This window comes from Taudactylus pleione, unplaced genomic scaffold (assembly GCF_031769625.1).
Source record: "Taudactylus pleione unplaced genomic scaffold, aTauple2 ptg000699l, whole genome shotgun sequence".
Taxonomy (NCBI): Eukaryota; Metazoa; Chordata; class Amphibia; order Anura; family Myobatrachidae; genus Taudactylus; species Taudactylus pleione.
In genome coordinates this window covers 2,358,908-2,377,697 of record NW_028285101.1, presented here as the reverse complement: position 1 = coordinate 2,377,697, position 18,790 = coordinate 2,358,908, and the positions used below count along the sequence as shown (strand labels likewise).

Genomic DNA, 18,790 nt, shown 5'->3' with positions numbered 1-18,790 from the left:
AGCGCTAATAATTCTGTCTATTCTAGTCTCTATAACACTAAAGGGGGAGATGTACTAAGGTCTGGAAAGTGATAAATTGGAGAGTGATAAACTACCAGCCACTCAGCTCCTGTCATGTTTGAAAAATGACAGTTAGGAGCTGATTGGTTGGTACTTTATCACTGTCCAATTTATCACTTTCCAGAGCTTAGTACATCTGCCTTGACTAAAGTCTATGGGAGGCTTTGGTTTGTACTAAGCTTCATACCATGCAAGGAGTTTTCTGAACACCACTTTGGATTTTAAAAGCAGCTGCACTGATATCTTCAAATCTCAGAAACTCGTTCTTTGGTCTCACACTGGATTTCTGGACTTTTGGGACAACAAATTCAACAGCATCTTTCAATGGTTTCTCTATGTTTCCTGCAGTCTTCATTTCCCATGTGGTAACGTCTCTGTTCAGGTATTCCTCTTCTACAAAGTCCTTCAGTCTCTCAGGGTGGATGGGAGGGACAAGTGGCCCATTTTTGTCCCCTTGCTTTGGACCGTTATTTTGAGCCTGTGTTTTAATTTTCCCTGAAGCATTTTTCTTTTTGTCTTGGCCTTCATCCTTTCTACAATCAAGCACACAATATAAAAAGTATCTCACATGTCAGCACTTTGCCCAATTTATAGAGTTTCCTTACATGCAGGGCTATATACAGAATAATTACAGTGTCTTGCCCAACTGAGCTTACAAAATAAATGTTTGGTGTCTCGGGCACACAAAAGGTGGTTATTCTATAAATGGTGCAATAACCCAAATATCTGATAGGTTGGTATGTGTTATAACGTCTTTGTATTGATACCACCATGCCATTATAAAATAGTTATTGAAATTCACAATGAGCAGGCACAGATATTTAGACAGACTCTAGAAAAGCTTTTTGTACCAAATGAAGCTGCAAATAGATGTTAAATATTAAAGACAGATGCTCATCAAGAAAATCATCCCAGATTGCAGAGTCTATTTGATCTGCAGAAAAATTTGAAACAGGCAACTGACCACTGGATGGATTAAGGCAAATGTGTGACTATAGCAGGCCATCAGACTGCTCAGTCTAGCTGCATTTATATTGCACTTGGCAACTTCTAAATATAAAGGGTAATATACATATAGATCAGGTACCTGTTCCAGATTAGTCGTTATGTAATTAGTGTAAGGATTGATTTAGGATGAACCAGATCTTAAGGCCCCCATGCATCAGCAATCTGCAAACCACAATTTAACAATTTGAAGATTTATTGCCCGATTTTGGATTTCCCAAACTAGCAATCTGCACCCATACATTGCAGATCTTTTTCAGTGATTTGCAGATCGATTGCAGCAAAAACAGATCTGCCAATCTTGAAATGCCCATCATTTTACTAGTAACAGTCTGCAAATCTGCTGATCATGTCCATACACTAGCAATCTACAGCCCCAATCCATCTGTGATATCCAACATGTTGGACAATCTGATTTAACAATTCCAATCACTTTTTGGTTGCAATCTGCGATCTGTGAAGCCCATACATTGCAGATTTATTTATATAAACATTTGCAAATTGCAGAATTGCCACAGTCGATTGCTGATGTATGGAGGCCTTTAGTGTGTGCTGTGGAATGATATGACAAATTAACTATGTGGCTCAGAACATTTTAGTTACACCACTGGTCACAGGTCCATATAACAAAATATTTATTTATGGAAATGTTAAAACAAGGTAGGGTAGGGTATAAGTAATGTTCTCACCTCCTTGGTAAATTTAACACTAGAGAGAAAATATATACATAATATATAATAATTATCTTCCCACAGCAATTTATATATTTCCTCTCTAGTGACAATATACATTATGTAGAACTTCAGCAACATACAAGACTCAGAATATAGGTTTATCATAACGTTCAATGATAAATGGTGGAGGGGAAGATTATACTACACTTTAATGTAGGAACATTTTATATCCATGACTCCAATGTGACAATTAAAATGTTTTGGTGCACTTTTAACCATTCCATAAATGATAAGTTTTTCTAAGTTAGGGGGAGATGTACTAAGCCTTGAAAAGAGATAAAGTGGAGAGTGATAAAGTACCAACCAATCAGTTCCTAACTCATTTTTCAGGCCGTGTTTAAAAAATGACTGTTAGAAGCTGATTGGTTGGTACTCAATCACTCTCCACTTTATCACTTTTCAAGGCTTAGTACATCTCCCCCATATTGTCCCCTCCAAGGGCCTGATTCAGAGATGTACGTCCATCCGAAGATGAACACACATGTCTGATGGTTAGGGGTCTGCGCAGGACCCGTTCTGCACATATGCAGAACAGGTCCTAAGATCCTGCTTGCACCCCTCCCCACTCCCCCCCAAAGCCTCAGCATGACTGACATGCTGCAGCGTTTGGGGGGTGGAGCAGGGGCGTGCCTGGTCACCATTCCCGGAAACGGGGGCATGCCGTCCTCGTTTTCCGGGAGAGACGAGGCCAGGGTCTGTGTTGGCTGTGTGTGGTAACAAAAGCTCATCAAACAAAGCAACATTAACTGTACTGTAGAGTATAAAACATTTGTTCACTTTAGCGGTATGATCTCCCATTGCTGGAAGTGCTGTCGTTTGGATCAGCAATCTCAGGTAAAACAGAAATGATAACCTCAGCTCTATCTTCTGACAAGCACACATGTTCCACAGTACGATGACACACATGGTTTTCTAACAGTTTATAGTCTCACTTAAAATAGAAACTATAACCCCAACCCAATGTTCTGATAAACACACATCTGCCACACAGTCCTTAATTAGTTTCATATTTTGGCTTTGCATGCAGCAAGGTAAGGTAAGCACTCTAAGGTACAGTAAGCATACTAAGGTTAGCACTCTAAGGTACAGTAAGCATACTAAGGTAAGCACTCTAAGGTACAGTAAGCATACTAAGGTAAGCACTCTAAGGTACAGTAAGCATACTAAGGTAAGCACTCTAAGGTACAGTAAGCATACTAAGGTTAGCACTCTAAGGTACAGTAAGCATACTAAGGTTAGCACTCTAAGGTACAGTAAGCATACTAAGGTTAAGTGGCAGTGTTAGGAAGATGCACTCATGAAGGTCTGTCAATGTTCAGCAAGTATAAATGAAGAATTATTGTTTTTCTTTGTACATTTTAATACGCTTTTTGCTATGCTGAATAGCCTGTACATTGGTCCCTGATGCACTATACTCCACAAAGAAGTTTAATCAACCACTAAGCTTCAAATGGATATGTTATATAAATGTGTTGCCATTGTCAAAATGTGACGTCAGCATGCACAATGTCGGCATGGCCATAATGTCAACACTGCAAGTCGACATGCCGATATAATATTTTTCTACTGTTAGAACCCTAACCACAGTCTAACCCTAATTCTGTAATGTCAACATTGTGACTGTTGATTTTCATAATGTCGACATAATGACTATGTTGAACAGTATGACCATGTTGAATGCTCACCAACGGCATAATGTCCATGTTGAAATTCTGGAAGTCGCCATTCAGACCATGTCGACATAACCAACTAAAAGTACAGTATAACAGACACAAATTTCAAGGCGTATAGCCTATAATTGAATATAGTGTATTGCAAAACATTGTTTGAGTTTAACTTTAAAATGGAGCATGACTTGTGAAGCCTCATATTCATGGCTCTGACACTACAACTTAACTATTTATGTCTCCTTTCTCAAGAAGGTTAGGTCAAAATAGTCATTGCCAGTGTGTGTGTGTGTGTGTGTGTGTGTGGTCCCAGCAACATTGTTGTGTAGCATATGGCCCAGTATTTCTGAATAATAAATAACCCTTCATCTAATAGTATCAAAGACAAGTAAAACCAACAAAACATATACATCAACATGTTGCCATGGACTTTATTATCATTATTATTACTAGTGTTCATTCTAGCTTCCTGATAGGGCAGGACGTCTGAAAAGGGGCATGACTTCTTGGGGGAAGGGCGTGTGTGCCCCCCTTTACATTATTCTAGGGGTAGTGCCCAGCACTCACAAAGATACTGGAATGCCCTCAGCACGTCATCTGTTCACCCTCTACTGCTCGCCCCCAACTTTTCCCCCAGGTGGATGACGGGGCAGGGAGAGGCCTGTGTCAGGTGACGGGCTACCTCCATAAGGGCGGCGCCCCACTGAAACAACCTAGCGGGAGCACTAATTACTATTATTACTAATCATTTGTCTCCTTGTTGTATGTGCATCTAATCATTTCTGTAATATCATAGGCAGGTTATCAGAATATGATGGAATTTCACCTTCATGTTGTGTCTTCTCTAAAGTATCATATGATGACATACTTTTGTTACTAAACAGGGATAGTTTGTAGAAGTATAAACGTCAGTTTAGTTCACAAAGTCCCTACTTATAACAGTTGTTGTCCAGTTTTGGACAACTGTCCTAAGTCCCCAGCATTACCTGACCTGACCTGACCTGCTGGAGCATTTAGCAGACAAGACAGAATACAGGAAGCGTGTGACTGCAACCTGCAGGTGCCACATCCACTGCACCCCACCCCAGCAGCTCTGTCTGTCCGCTGTTACATGGGGGTCACTGCAGGCAGTGGTGGAGGTATTGGGGAGGTATAGTACACTCCCCCCTTAGTTCATTACTTTGGACATTTTGAACATAGATAATAGATCAGTGTTTCCAAGGGATGCACTTAAATGGATAAAAATGAGGAGAAAGACACAAATGTACCATTTAGTGTGTGTGGGCTCTTGTTATGACCAGTACTAACCACACTTTCATCATGTGTATGCATCTACCCCCTCATTCAAGATCATCACAACTGGAAGACACTGTAATTTTTATCCTAAACATTTACAGTATATAAGGTATGTCTTACCACCCTGCAATGCTGCTCTGCCTGTCCCTGCACCCAATTACAAGTATGACTGATCTTCAGCAACACAGAGGGGCTGATTGTGAGTTAGATGCAGCCGTGGTCATGCCTGCCTCTTTTGCAGCACTCGCACCTGCATCTTTATGCTAACGCCACTACAAAGCTCTTCCCTGGTGTACATCCATGCGCCCAAATCTGCAAGGACTAAGGCGCCCACATTGCGTGTCTTTAGATGCTCAAATACTGCTGGGTGCATCTTTAGACGCCACCATCGGTCGCACCATTGAAACTTGTACCAGCCCTATGAAGCATCTTTGAGCCTGATTCATATGTGGACACAAATGCCATTGCAGCTGCCATCTCTCACTGATCGCAATTGCTTAATGATTTACCTGCTGTCCAGGGATTAGAGACGCTCACTGAAAGCATCTCACATCCGCAGCTCACGCACAAAACCGGAAACAATGAGCACAGATCAGGCTGACATCAGCCCTCTGAGTATGTCTAAGTTGTTGCAGACAGTGGGTTTCCAAACATGCAAAGACGCAGTGGCTAATTTATGGATGCCCAGAAAACAGTGTTTACACGCTACCGACACGCCTGTGTTTTTCTAACCACCCCCGTTACCTCTCCCAAACGCTGACTACCTGTCACTCACTTCACAAGTGAATCCTCTGTGTAAGCATATTAGCAATTCAATAGCATGCATAATGGCAAAACAATTGCTCAATCTTCGTAAATATAGGCATTGCGTCTACATCTGTATCAGGCCATTTGTACGCTACCACTTTAAATGACAAACCCATGATACTCCCATAAGAGGCAGCATATCTGTGCATCTGAGTAACTGCAGCGCTGTCGCTGTTATACTCTCCAGGCACTAGGACCCGGAGTCTGTGGGTGGTGTGACCTCCGACACGGAGCATGGTCTGAAGCACGCTGCTGTGCAGGGTATCACAGTACTGTGCTCCTTTCAGGTGTTACCGTGCATATACTGCTGTTACCCTGGGTATTACCCCTAACACAGACATCACTGTGTGACCACTGTTAACTCCTGCATTACCACGGTATACTGCTGTTACAAATAAACCTGCAAACCAACTTAACGACACCTGAGTGGCCTAGCATCCACTTTCAGTAGTCTTCCTAAAGAATATGGCTTTGAGCAAAATTAGCTGACCATTGCGTACATGCCAGAACAGAATGGTGTCATTGAGCAAGCCAGCCGCACAATTGTGGAGAGAGTCTGGACTATGTAGAGTAACACAGGCCTAGAAGACTGTTTTTGGGCAGCAGCAGTGTCTATCACTGTATAATTAAAGAACTGTGCACCCACAGTAGCTGTAAAAGGCAAAACACCGCTGTAGTGTGGTCTGGAAGTGTTTCTAAAGAGAAGAAACTTAAGCTGGATCCTAAATCAGTGGAATGTATCATGCTTGGGTACTGCCAAGAAAGCAAGGGATACAGACTGTGGGAGATTACAAATTAAAAGCTTATATCGTCCAGAGATGTAGTATTCCCATGAAACCACACCACCTAATGTGAAGCATTGCAGACTGTAACTGCATTACCGCTGTATGCTGCTGTTACGAATAAACCTGCAAAACGGCTTGAGGACATCTGTGTGGCCTATTCACATTCCGCTTGAGGATCCAAATGAAAAATAAAATATAGCCCCATTAACATAGATGACATCACAATGATAGCCTCAATTTTAAGATCACAGTGTGTAACTTCACTTATGGCATCACAGTGTCACATCAAATGCATTCTATCTATAAGTGGAATGGGATTGAAATCCCAACAGCAGATGCCCGACAGGATGAAGAGCCTGACTGCGGCAGGTAAGTACCCTAACCCTCCCCTGTCCCCCCCTAACCCTCCCTTAGTGGTGCCTAACCTTAACCTCACCCCCTAGTGCCTAACCCTAACCTCCCCAAGGGGGTGCCTAACCCTAGCCCTCTCTTACCGCTCCCTAAACCTAACCCTCCTGGGGGAAGGGGGGGCACCTAACCATAATCTCCTCCCCATAAACCTAACCCTAACCCCATTAGACTCCCTAATCCTAACCCTCTCCCCACTGTGGCTAATGCTAAGGGCGCCCCAGACTTACCTTCGTTCGGGCTGGCATCCTCTGCGTTCTGGCGTCGGGATTAAGATAGGCATCGGTATTTCGACACCTATCTTGAATCCCTTGCCGGGATTCCGATGTCGGGATTGAGACCTACGTCCCCTATAATTACATTATGATTAATTATGACATCATAATAGATGGCATCACAGTGAGTGACATCATAAACTATAATGAAGATGAAAATTAATGGCATAATAATGGATACGATCATAAAAACTAAATCTGATATCACTATGAGAGACGTCACTGAAGCCATCACATTGAAGATATATCACAGATGATATTGGGCCCTATTTACTACAATCCGCATTTAGAATGTAGTTGAAGTGTGATATTTCCGACTAAATTCGCGAATTTAGGAAATATCACATGGATGTACTAACATCAGCATGCAGGGACATGACAAAGCTCTGTTCCTGCGAATCCCATCCGCACACTTCTCCCTGTTTTCAGAAAATTTACAGGGAGAATGTGTTTGCGCATATGCCGGTGCAGGATACTGCAGGTCCCAACCCCCGCGGTTAAGTGTCCTCTGGAGCTCCAGTTAGCTGGTCTCCCGTCTCCTGCTCTATGCAACAGCTGACCAGGGTCACAGTGCAGGAGCCCCAAAGAACATCACCAGAGCACCGATCTCCGGTCCCTGGATGCAGGTAAGTGTTTTTTGGGGTTTTTTTACTTCTTTTTTTTTTTTTTTTTTACAGTGCTCAGCTTGAGTCTATTTATTTCAGGGGGCCTGTCAGAGAAGAGCAGGAGTCGGGGAGTTTGGGGAAACCCTGGATAACACCATAACCAGGTGCTTCCCCCAGTATTTTTTGTCAATATATTTTTACTGTATCCGTGCAGAGCACATTTCCCATTACAGTTATGGGAAATGCGATCTGCTTACTAAAAATGTGTGATAATTAGGGTTTGGAGTACAATTTGCAAATTCTACTCCAATTGCCCTTTAGTAAATTCATGTGATACTAAAATCATGTGAAAAGAGTATGAAAACACCAGTTTTCAAATTATTTTAGTAAAAATAATGTTAATAAATAGACCCCATTATGAGTGATATCACTGATGACCAAAGTGAGACATGAAAATGAATAAGAAATTATACAATGTAAAATTCAAGGGAAACATCACCATAACCCATGGCATCATGATGAATGTAATCACCAATGCTATGAGAGTGGTTACATAACTTAAATATATCATAAAACACAAAAAGTTACCTCGCAAATGACATCACAATGGGTGACATGGCAGATCACAAATATGAATTCACTGAGGCATCACCATGTAACATTGCAATGTGGTATCAATGACATCAGTGAATGACATATATGACATCATACTGGGTGACATCACAGTGGATTAAATCACAAATTTATATCAGTGATGATCAGTGGCGTATGTAGGATGGGGGGGCGACCACAGCACCTGCCCTGGGCACCATCAGACCGGAGGTGGGGTGTGTGTGGTGGTGGTGGTGGGGGGAGGGCGCTCTGCCGGTCACGTTCCAGAACACTGGTTTCAAGTCAGTGTAGCGTGGACCCGCGGCGGGCACAGGAGCGAGGATTCAGGTAAGTGTTGTTGGTTTTTTTTGTGTGTCTTTGTCCTCTATATATGTAAGGGGCACTGGCACTGCATAGGGGGGCCACTACTGGGGGCACTGCATAAGGGGGACTACTACTGGGGGCACTATATAAGGGGCACTAATGGGGGCACTGTATAGTGGGGACTACTACTGGGGGCACTATATAAAGGGCACTGCATAGGGGTACTACTACTGGGGTGGGGGCTCTGTATAAGGGGCAATACATAAGGGGCACTACTGGAGGCACTGCATAGGGGGGACCACTACTGGGGGCACTGTATAAGGGGCACTGCATAGGAGGGACCACTACTGGGGGCACTGTATAAGGGGCACTACTGGGAGCACTGCATAGGAGGAACCACTAATGGGGGCACTGTATAAGGGGCACTACTGGGAGCACTGCATAGGGGGATCTCTACAAGCAGCACTGTAAGGGGATTTACTGGGGGCACTGTATAAGGGGCACTATATAAGGGGCACTCCATAAGGGTGTACTACTGGGGGAGCTGTATAATGGGCACTACTACAGGGGGCACTGCTACTGGGGACAGTGCATAAGGGGCACTGCTACAGTGGGCATTGCAAGAGGGGCACTACTACTGGTGGCATTAAGGTGCATATGGGATGGAAAGGAATGTTCACAGAGTGATGAGAAACGGTGGTGTGTCATGTTGAAACGCCCCCATTTTCCAGTGACCACGCCCCTTGTGGCGTGTGTACATACTTGGGGGGGGGCACTCAGTTTTTTGACTTGCCCTGGGCTCCAAATACCCTAGTTACACCACTGCTGATATCACAATAGCTGATGTCATAGTGGTTGAAATCAATTAATTCACATTGGGTGAGATGTATCACATCTTTGAGAGAGAAAAGTGGCTCTGTTCACCAAGCCTTGGAGAGAGATAATATGGATGGAGATAAACTACCAACCAATCAAGCTCCTGTCATTTTTAAACACAGCCTGTACAGTGACAGTTAGGCGCTGATTGGTTGGTACTTTCTCTCAAAGGCTTAGTGGATAGACCACAAGGTGGAGAAGTTGATCATAGCAGCCAGTTAGCTCTAACGGTCATAGACTGTGCTAGCTAATTTATAACCAGGAAGCTGAATGGTTGCTGTGGGCAACTTCTCATTTGTATATCTCTGGAAGGTTGGATACATCTTCCCTATTATGCGATATTGTTAAATCAGATTATCGATCTCCTAGATTATAAAATGTGACAACACTGTGGATAAGATCAATAAAAATCATCACAATGGGTTACATAATGAAAGATGAGATTATTGTCATCACAATGGATCATATTACTGAAGATAATTCAGCTGTCTGTTATCAGTGACATTACAGTGGGTGACATAAAATGTATTAGTTGCACCAGTGGTAATATAATGGATGTAAATACTAACGGAATCACTAATGGCAACACAATGGCGGACATCTCAATGGATTTTACAGGTGCGAGGAGAAATCCGACTAAAGTGCCAACTGTTTTCCAGCTTAGCACGGCACTAACAGCCTTGCGGCCGGCACTTTAATCGGAAAATGCCGGTTCTCGCAACTAAATATCCAGGTTAAGTCGCGAGAACTGGCATTCTCCAATTTAAGTGATTATAGTCGGGCTAGAATTGAATAGCTCTAGGACAAACATCCCAACGCTATTAACATACCGGTCAATTGAATTGCGCCCAAAGACTGTAGATGAAATAGAGCAGTTATAGTAATAGCTTCATCTCATTTTACATACTCAAATGAGATAACCCAGAAAATTAGGTTTTTCTGACAATGTAATTTATCACCACCATATGGTTTATTTGAGTGAAATAAGTGTTTTGTGTTCTCATGATTCCATTATCTATCACTCTAAATATTTTCTGTTCATTTTTCTTCCCCCACCTACAAGGGGGTATAGAATAGATTACATCACTAACATACTATCTCAACCTTGAGGTACATAAGATTGTATAATAAATAATAATCCGTGTTGCTGACGTAAGGTAGGTTTTGCATCTAGTGATCTGTATCTATGAGGTGTGGCTGAGAACTTTCCATCACAAGTATAGAGACACAGGGCAAAACAAATGTGATTTATTCAGCAAGAGCTGGACATACAGACCCCCTAGTGAGTGGCATGAAAACACAGCAAGCAGACAAGAGTTAAAAATATGCATATAATGAACCTACTTGTCTAGGAACAAACTCTGGACACAGCTGGAACAGAGCAAAAAGGAAGAAATTATGGCAGTAGTATTGCTGAGAGACATAACTGATAAAACAGTGATTCAGAGGATAAATATGCAACTTGGACATGAATGCTGGTCTAATCTATTCACTGCCAGAGGGAATTGATCAAAGTTCAACTCATTTTATATAACCAGTTGTGTCTGCAAACATCTACTGTAATTATGTGGGCCCGGTCTGGAAAGGGATAGAGAGACGTGAATAACTGTAGATATAATGCATGCACTAGGCCTCATAGAATTTATCAATGATTGCAATGCATTAAAAATATAGGATTCATACGGGTGGAATGCATTTTTCTGCCATGGGTGGTTGTGATGCTTGGCTGTGCCAATCCAAGAGATTCATGGTACATTGCACAGTTTCCTACAGACCACTGTAATGTGCGAGGGGAAATTGGTAATGCTGGTGTCCGCAAGGTGCCAGTGTCCTGGCGGGGCACCACTGAAAACTGAGTCACCCCCATAGTTTATAGCTGGAAGGTGTGGACTGGAGACAGATTTTTGTTACAAAGTACAATAAAACCTCATGACTGAGGGTCTCATTCAGACCCTCTCGCGAGCACAGGACGCTCGCAAGCGGGTCGATGGTACCCAAATGGGCATGCGCACGACGGTGGGAGCTCCGTTGTGCGCATGCGCGAGACCCGGATAGCGACAGTCAAGCTGTCGCTCCGGGTCTCGCACCAAAGGGGGCGTGCTGTCGATGGTGACTGACACACCCACCTTTGGTGGGCGTGCCGGGGGCGTGGCTGCCAGACGGAGGCGTTCCCATGGGAACGCCTACCGTCTGGGTCCGGCCCCAGTGACATCACTAGTGATGTCAGTGGGAGTGATTTTGGCTCTGATAGAGCCAAAATCACTCCAGGGCTTGCGGCAGCGAGACCCTACCGCAGGGTCTCGTCGCAAGCCCGATGGTCAAGACCATCGCGACCATCATCATGGATGCTCGTATAAGCTGTGGGTGGTAACCCACAGCTATGCGAGCGTCCAAGAGGCCGCTCCAAGTTTAGGTAGGAGGGCCCTGATTCAGAGCGAGCGCTGTGGTCAGAGCGTCCGGCTCTGAATCAGGCCCTGAGATCTGTGGTCTCTGCAGCTGGTTCATTTTGTTGTAGCAAAGCAGGAAAATGGACTGGATTAAAATGTAAAAAATTCAAGTTCTATTTAAAAGGATATTGAAGCAGCCGCAGGTTGATCCTTCAACAAATTCTACCAATACTGGCCCTAGCGCAAATGAGACCATTAAGAAAAAAAAAAAAACAACAGCAAAGACTCAGGTTTTACATGAAAAGAGCTACTACAGAAAGCATTATTATCAGTTGTAGAACTTCTGATAAGCAAAGACATTTCAGGTAAACTGTGTCCCAAAGAATAGCCAGTATATTGTTATAAAACCATGCCATGGTATCCGTTATAATGGCAATGAAAGGATGAAAGGCAAACACAAAACATTCAAAATGGGTAACCATAGGACTGGAGAAATTGTGTTAGATTGTAAATTATGTATGTATAGTACATTGTACGGGTATATAACACTATGAAACAGCTTAGCTTACAGTATATGATATAGGGCCCCATTTTACAATGATGCATAGCCCCTTTAGCACTCACTAAAGGGGTTAGGTTATCCTTTCTGTATTTTACAAACAGCTGTAATCTAAGATTACTTCTGTTTGTCCCTGCATCACTCTTGGCATCTTTAGATGTGGTGCCCATTGCCGGCAATGGGGACCTGGCAGCAGCCTTCCTGCTTCAACGAAGCCTTCCAGGCACTTCCGGGTCCCTGCCAGGTCAATCAGTCATGCACATGTGCAGACTGACCGTGGAACATGCACATGACTGCTGAGAGACTTCGCTGGACCTCACCGGAGGGGTAAGTAGTGATGAACACCTGTGGCATATTCATTTTCATTTGTATCACTGCAATCCTAAACAAAATATGCCGCTAATATTAAGGATTGTTGTTATATAGGCCCCATGGTCTGCTGGCCCCAGATTGTAATGAATCTAGGAAAAAAATGGAAATCATTCAAGAATCTTTTGAATAAAAAACATCTGTAGTTCATTGATGTTACTCAATGAAGTCAATTCTTCTATAAACACAATAACCACAGAAATTGGCGCTGTGTGTGTATTTCTAGTGCCATGTGCCCGTGCACTATCAGCCCCACTGTCTCTCTAAATATGTAAAAGTAGAAATAATGCATCATTTTGTATAAATACATTTTTAATACTTATGGCTGACCGTGTGGCCAGCTGGACATTCATGCTGTTATAATGAAGGGCCAATTTTTATGAGGAGGCCTCCAGCTGTATTCCCAGTTACCCCATTGTTATTCTGGCCCTGCCGCACTGGTAAGTTACACATTTGCCTTAATGAATCTTTGTTCCTAAATATTCGGTACCTTACAGTCTGGGAAATGGTTATCTGAAAGTCACAATATTATAAAGAGTGGACTGGAGACAGATTTTTGTTACAAAGTACAATAAAACCTCATGACTGAGGTCTCATTCAGACCCGCTCGCGGGTCTGAATGATCTAGGGCGGGATACATGATGCATTCCACCGGTCATCGCATCCATGCCAGCATTGGCAACGCCGGCATGCATGACGATCCCCGAAAAGGACCGATCTGTCGGTAAGAGTGGCCCTTTGCAGTGAAGGACGCGCGTGCCGCTGGGGGTGCTGGGAGGGATCTGATTGGATCCCTCTATCAGCACTCGGTGGAGAGAAGCCCATAGGCTTCTATGGGTAACGCCATCAGGAAGATGGCATTACCCACTGCAGCCAAGTCCCCGAGTGCATTGCACTCTGGGGCTTGGTGTCTATGAAAAATACGGTCAAACCCGCATTTTCGGGGTTTGACCGCATTTTTACCCTTGATGCATCTTGCCCCTAATGATTTTAAATTTTAAACATTTTATGAGATGGGGGTACCATCCTACATACACTTGTCGTATGCCAAACAAATACAAGAGGAAAGGGTATTTACAGATGGAAGCACTAGTCTCAATTAAGATAACATACTGTATGATAAAGTGCATTTCTTAATTAATTATTATTGAAGAATTATTAAAATCCCCATTACAATTTATAGCAGCAGATTTCAATTCCTCAAATAACAAACACTCATTAATTGGTTTACAGTCTGCCCATGGGTCTTACAATGGCAGCTAAAGGTCTGGGTAATGTATGTATGTTACCAAAGTTCAGTGTTACATTAATTATTTGAGGAATTGGGGGTAAATTTACTAAAGTGAGAGTTTTTAGAAGTGGAGATGTTGCCCATAGCAACCCATCAGATTCTAGCTATAATCTTCTAGAAGGTATTAGTTACATGTTAATTAAATCTGATTGGTTGCTATGGGCAACAACTACACTTTTAAAAACTCTCACTCTAGTAAATTTACCCCTTGGAGTTTATACAACCACTTAATATAATCATAAAAAAAGCACAGATTACCATTGACAATGCAAAGGGCATTAATATATTAAATTCGCAAATCGCTATTTAACAATCCAGCTGCAATGCATGGTATAATACTGTGATTATACAGATTAACAACTATATTTTTTACCCTAAATTTGACAGTAAATGTAATTAATGCAAGTAATAGAGAAAACAAATTTTAAGCACTTTTTCATATCTTATACAGCACATCTATCTTATTTTAAATATTTCTCTACATATATTAAGGGGACTTAAAAAAATCTGCAGTAAGAATTAATTAAGAATTGCAACCTAACATATATTATTTTACATTTAGACTCTGTGGGGCCTATTCATCATACCTAAACTTTCTCTGGAGGTATTTAGGTTTAGAACTCGCATGGAGTTCTACCTAATTACCGGAGGAATTCATCATTCCACCTCTCCATAAGTATCTATTCCGAAAAGCTGTCATTTTTGCGATGGCAGCTTTTCAGGAAACAGTTATCCCTCTCTACACTAACTTACCGCAGCTGGAATCCGTGCTGCGCATGTGCTGTTACATTCGTTAACCCAGCGCATGCGCAGTACTACCTACAGATGCGGTCATTTTGTGTGTCCCCTCCTCCCTCTGCTCACCTTCCCCTGTCCCCGACTTACCTGCTCGTGCAGCAGCCTCAGGCTCTGTCTGCTATGCTGTCATGTGTTCTCCCCAGCAGAAACTTTACTGTGTTCTGCTGGGGAGAACACATGACAGCATAGCAGACGGAGCCAGAGGAGAGTTCAGAGCGATGGAGGAAGACGCCGGGGGACCTGCCCACGCTGAAAGCAGGTAAGTGTTACCTACATTACGCCACCTCACAGTGGTGTATGGTAACACCATCAAATTCCGAAAATACATAATTTTCGGATTTTGATGCATAACCTAATTTCAATATATCCCCATACTAATGTATTGGGAGTGTGGAAATGAATGCAAGGGGACTTAACCAGGAGATATCAGTGATATCTCCTGTGTTAAGTGTCTTCATGAATACTAAAATAACGGTAATTAACGAAAATGTCCTTAAAAACTTTATTTTAGTGTTGATGAATAGGCCCCTGTGTACCTCCATATACAAATAATCTTGATTTTCTTTGTCTTTTAAACAAGTTGGAGTGGCCTAGGAATGGACGTCAGTAGCCAATGTTTCTAATTCGATGGAAGTACTTTTTCCATCGAATAGCGGGAATTCAATGGTTGCCAACCATTTAAATAAGAGTTATGGTATAATTTACCTTAGTTATCTCTTTTTGTTCGAGGTCCATAGGGTCCACAGGAACTACTTGGGGGTATGTAGTTGGAGTGATTCAATGCACCAAACAGCTACAGCTTTGAAGCTCCCAGCATGCATAGGGCCTCCTCCCTATATATCCTGCCTCCAGCCACAAGCATTCAGTTTGTAAACAAGCCTAACGCAAAGAGACAGAAAGTGGAGAAGAAAGTACAATGTACCCAAGAAACACTCTCAAAGAACTAAGAGGAAATTAGTGATACAAAAAGAAAGAACAGATTCCAACTGAGGCCAGGTGCATCCTGGTGGGTGCCCTGTGGACCCTATGGACCTTGAAGAAAAAGAGTTAACTAAGGTATGTTATACCCAGGGGTTCAAGTGGGCCGAACAGGGCGGAACTGCGTTCCATCACTTCTATTTGGAGACAGAACCAGTTCCACCTCCTCTGAACCACCTTAGCCCATCACGCAGAGAGGCTCCATTTGCTGAGCGCCTGCTGAGATTTTGTTACCAGCGGGTGCCCGGCTCCCTCCCCGAAGTGCCAGCCGGAAGCTGGAGCTCACTCTTCAGCTCCGGCCACAGGCTCCGCTCCCCCACGGGCACTATGAGAGAGACGTCATGTCGTCTCTCCCATAGTTCAGAGGACTCGGAGCAGCCAGGTGGACCGGAGGCACGCAAGAGCGGAGCTTAAGGTAAGTATTGTTTTTTTTGTGTGTGTAAACAGCACTATAGGGGGCATTACTACTGGGGCATTACACAGGCAGAAAGAGAGATTCCGCACAGAACCATGAACTAGAAATTGTTATAACCAAGCATATTACATTACTAGATATATCATAATAATGAATGTTGGTGGTGCTCCCACAGCCTAAAACAGAATACAATAGAAAACTAAGAGAAAAGTAAGGCTATTTGTTAGGGCACGCTTAAATGAAAATTCATAAATGTTAGGTTAAAATATAACTTTTAATATATATAATAAGATAGTGATAGAAGGTACCAATACTCACAGAGAATAATTGGCGGAAATATTTTTTAGACAATTTCTATAATTCACTCAACACACTTCAAAGTACGGTATCAGTGAGTATACTTTAATGATATAATAGAATACCACAGATATTGGTATACAAGCTACACCATGTGCAATGCTATTAGCCCCATTAATCAGTGCAGTTTTTTTATCCTACCGCACCAGGACTTCCTAGGTGGTCTCCCGTACCAGTACTGATCAGGCTTTTATTGTTTTGCTTCCAAGATCAAACAGGTTTGGGCATAATCAGTAAAGTATGGCTGTAGGTTGTTTAATACCACTGAAAATATTTGGGGATCCATAATACCATGGGTCAGAAGTAGGAGTAGATAGATAATATCAGTATCACCTCAAGAGGTGAACAAGCCTCAACATGGGTGAAACGCGCGTCCTCAGCTTATGACTAATCTCTTGATGTCTTTGGAGATCCAGTCAGTGCACGGACCGGACTCCTCATCACCCCACACTGGTATCTTATTTTGCTGACAGTCTATTATGCCTGGTCAGCTATCGTGCCTGGTCAGTCTGCAATTGTTTACTAAGATCTAGCCTATTTAACATAATAATGATATTATCTATCTATTCCTACTTCTGACCCATGGTATTATGGTATTTGACTAGTGACACCATATGTGCTGTTGTCTTCTGTCAGTTTGCTATGCTCATACATGTATGTGTACTGTAAATATCCATTTGGGATATTGAGTTCTAATTACCTATGTATTGAACTTTATACTATCTAAAACCAACGGCTTGTCTGTGGACTAAGGGCCATTTTGGGTCAGTGTGATTTCAGCATGCAAATATTTGTTTAAACGCTTGCACTTAGTAATTAAAGGTCCTCATAAGACCAAATCCATGTACGAACTTCAGTTATTCTGTGGCTAGAACAATTTATTTATTTAGAAAGCATTTATATTGTGTGTACTTTTGAACACTGTTTAAGTACTATGGGGCCTATTCATCAACACTAAAATAAAGTTTTTTAAGGACATTTTCCTTAAATAACGTTATTTTGGTATTCATGTAGCCACTTAGCACAGGAGATATCACAGATATCTCCTTGCTAAGTTCCCCTGCGTTAATTTCCACACTCCCCATACATTAGTATGGGGATGTGGAAATTGTGGTATTCATCAAATTCCGAAAATTATACATTTTCGGAATTTGATGCAGTTACTATTCGCCACTGTGAGGTGGCGAATAGCAGGTGAAACTTACCTGTATCCGCGTGTGCAAGTCCCCCGACGAGTCCCTCCGGTGCTCTGCTCCATCCTCAGGCTCCGGAGGCTGGTCGGACATGTGTGCTCCCCAGCAGAGCACAAGAAAGTTTAGACAAAAAAAAAAAAAAAGTTTTTTTTTTTTTTCTAATCTGTCATGTGGTCTTCTTGGAAACCACATGACAGACCAGCAGGACGGAGCCAGAGGCTGCTGCGCGGACAGGTAAGTTGGGGGGGGGGGGGACGAAACTTAACGCATCTGTAGGTAGTGCTGCGCATGCGCTGGTTTTACAGATGTAACAGCGCATGCGCAGCACTGTTTCCAGGTGCGATAAGGTAGTGTAGGCAGGGAAAAGTATCTATTTCCCGAAAAGCTGTCATCGCAAAAATGACAGATTTTCGGAATAGATACTTATGGAGAGGTGGAATGCTGAATTCCACCTATGATTAGGTAGAACTCCATGAGAGTTCTAAAGCTAATTATCTCCAGAGAATTTTTATGTTTAATGAATAGGCCCCTAAGTGATCTAGGATTCAACCAAATGTGATGTATATTTATGTCATTGTCACTATCTGTATATGTATATATCACATATTTTAAACTATGTGCATCACAAGCAAGATATGCCTATGCATCACTTTCCTTGAAACCTAATCAATAATTAATTGGACTTCTCTAGTGTGAACAGTCCTACATTTTATAACTAGTTTATATACCATGTGCATAGGGCAGATCCCCAAATATTTTCAGTGGTATTAAACAACCTACAGCCATACTTTACTGATTATGCCCAAACCTGTTTGACCTTGGAAGCAAAACAATAAAAGCCTGATTAGTACTGGTACGGGAGACCGCCTAGGAAGTCCAGGTGCGGTAGGATAAAAAAAACTGCACTGATTAATGGGGCTAATAGCATTGCACATGGTGTAGCTTGTATACCAATATCTGTGGTATTCGATTATATCATTAAAGTATACTTACTGATACCGTACTTTGAA

General features: G+C 42.5%; 1 protein-coding gene across 5 annotated transcripts in view; it reads right to left on the bottom strand.

The window, feature by feature from the left end:
• Positions 1-18,790, bottom strand: part of LOC148477692 (uncharacterized) — an 81,533-nt gene that overhangs the window by 48,962 nt on the left and 13,781 nt on the right. For 3 of the 5 annotated variants that reach the window (XM_088456339.1, XM_088456337.1, XM_088456342.1), the window contains exons 2-3: positions 10,778-10,804; positions 248-593 (exon numbers count right to left, since the gene is read on the bottom strand). In XM_088456339.1, coding sequence (XP_088312465.1) covers positions 248-593; positions 10,778-10,804 — 373 coding nt within the window. The remainder of the gene's footprint in view (positions 1-247; positions 594-10,777; positions 10,805-18,790) is intronic. The other 2 variants (XM_088456341.1, XM_088456340.1) reach the window with 1 other exon arrangement.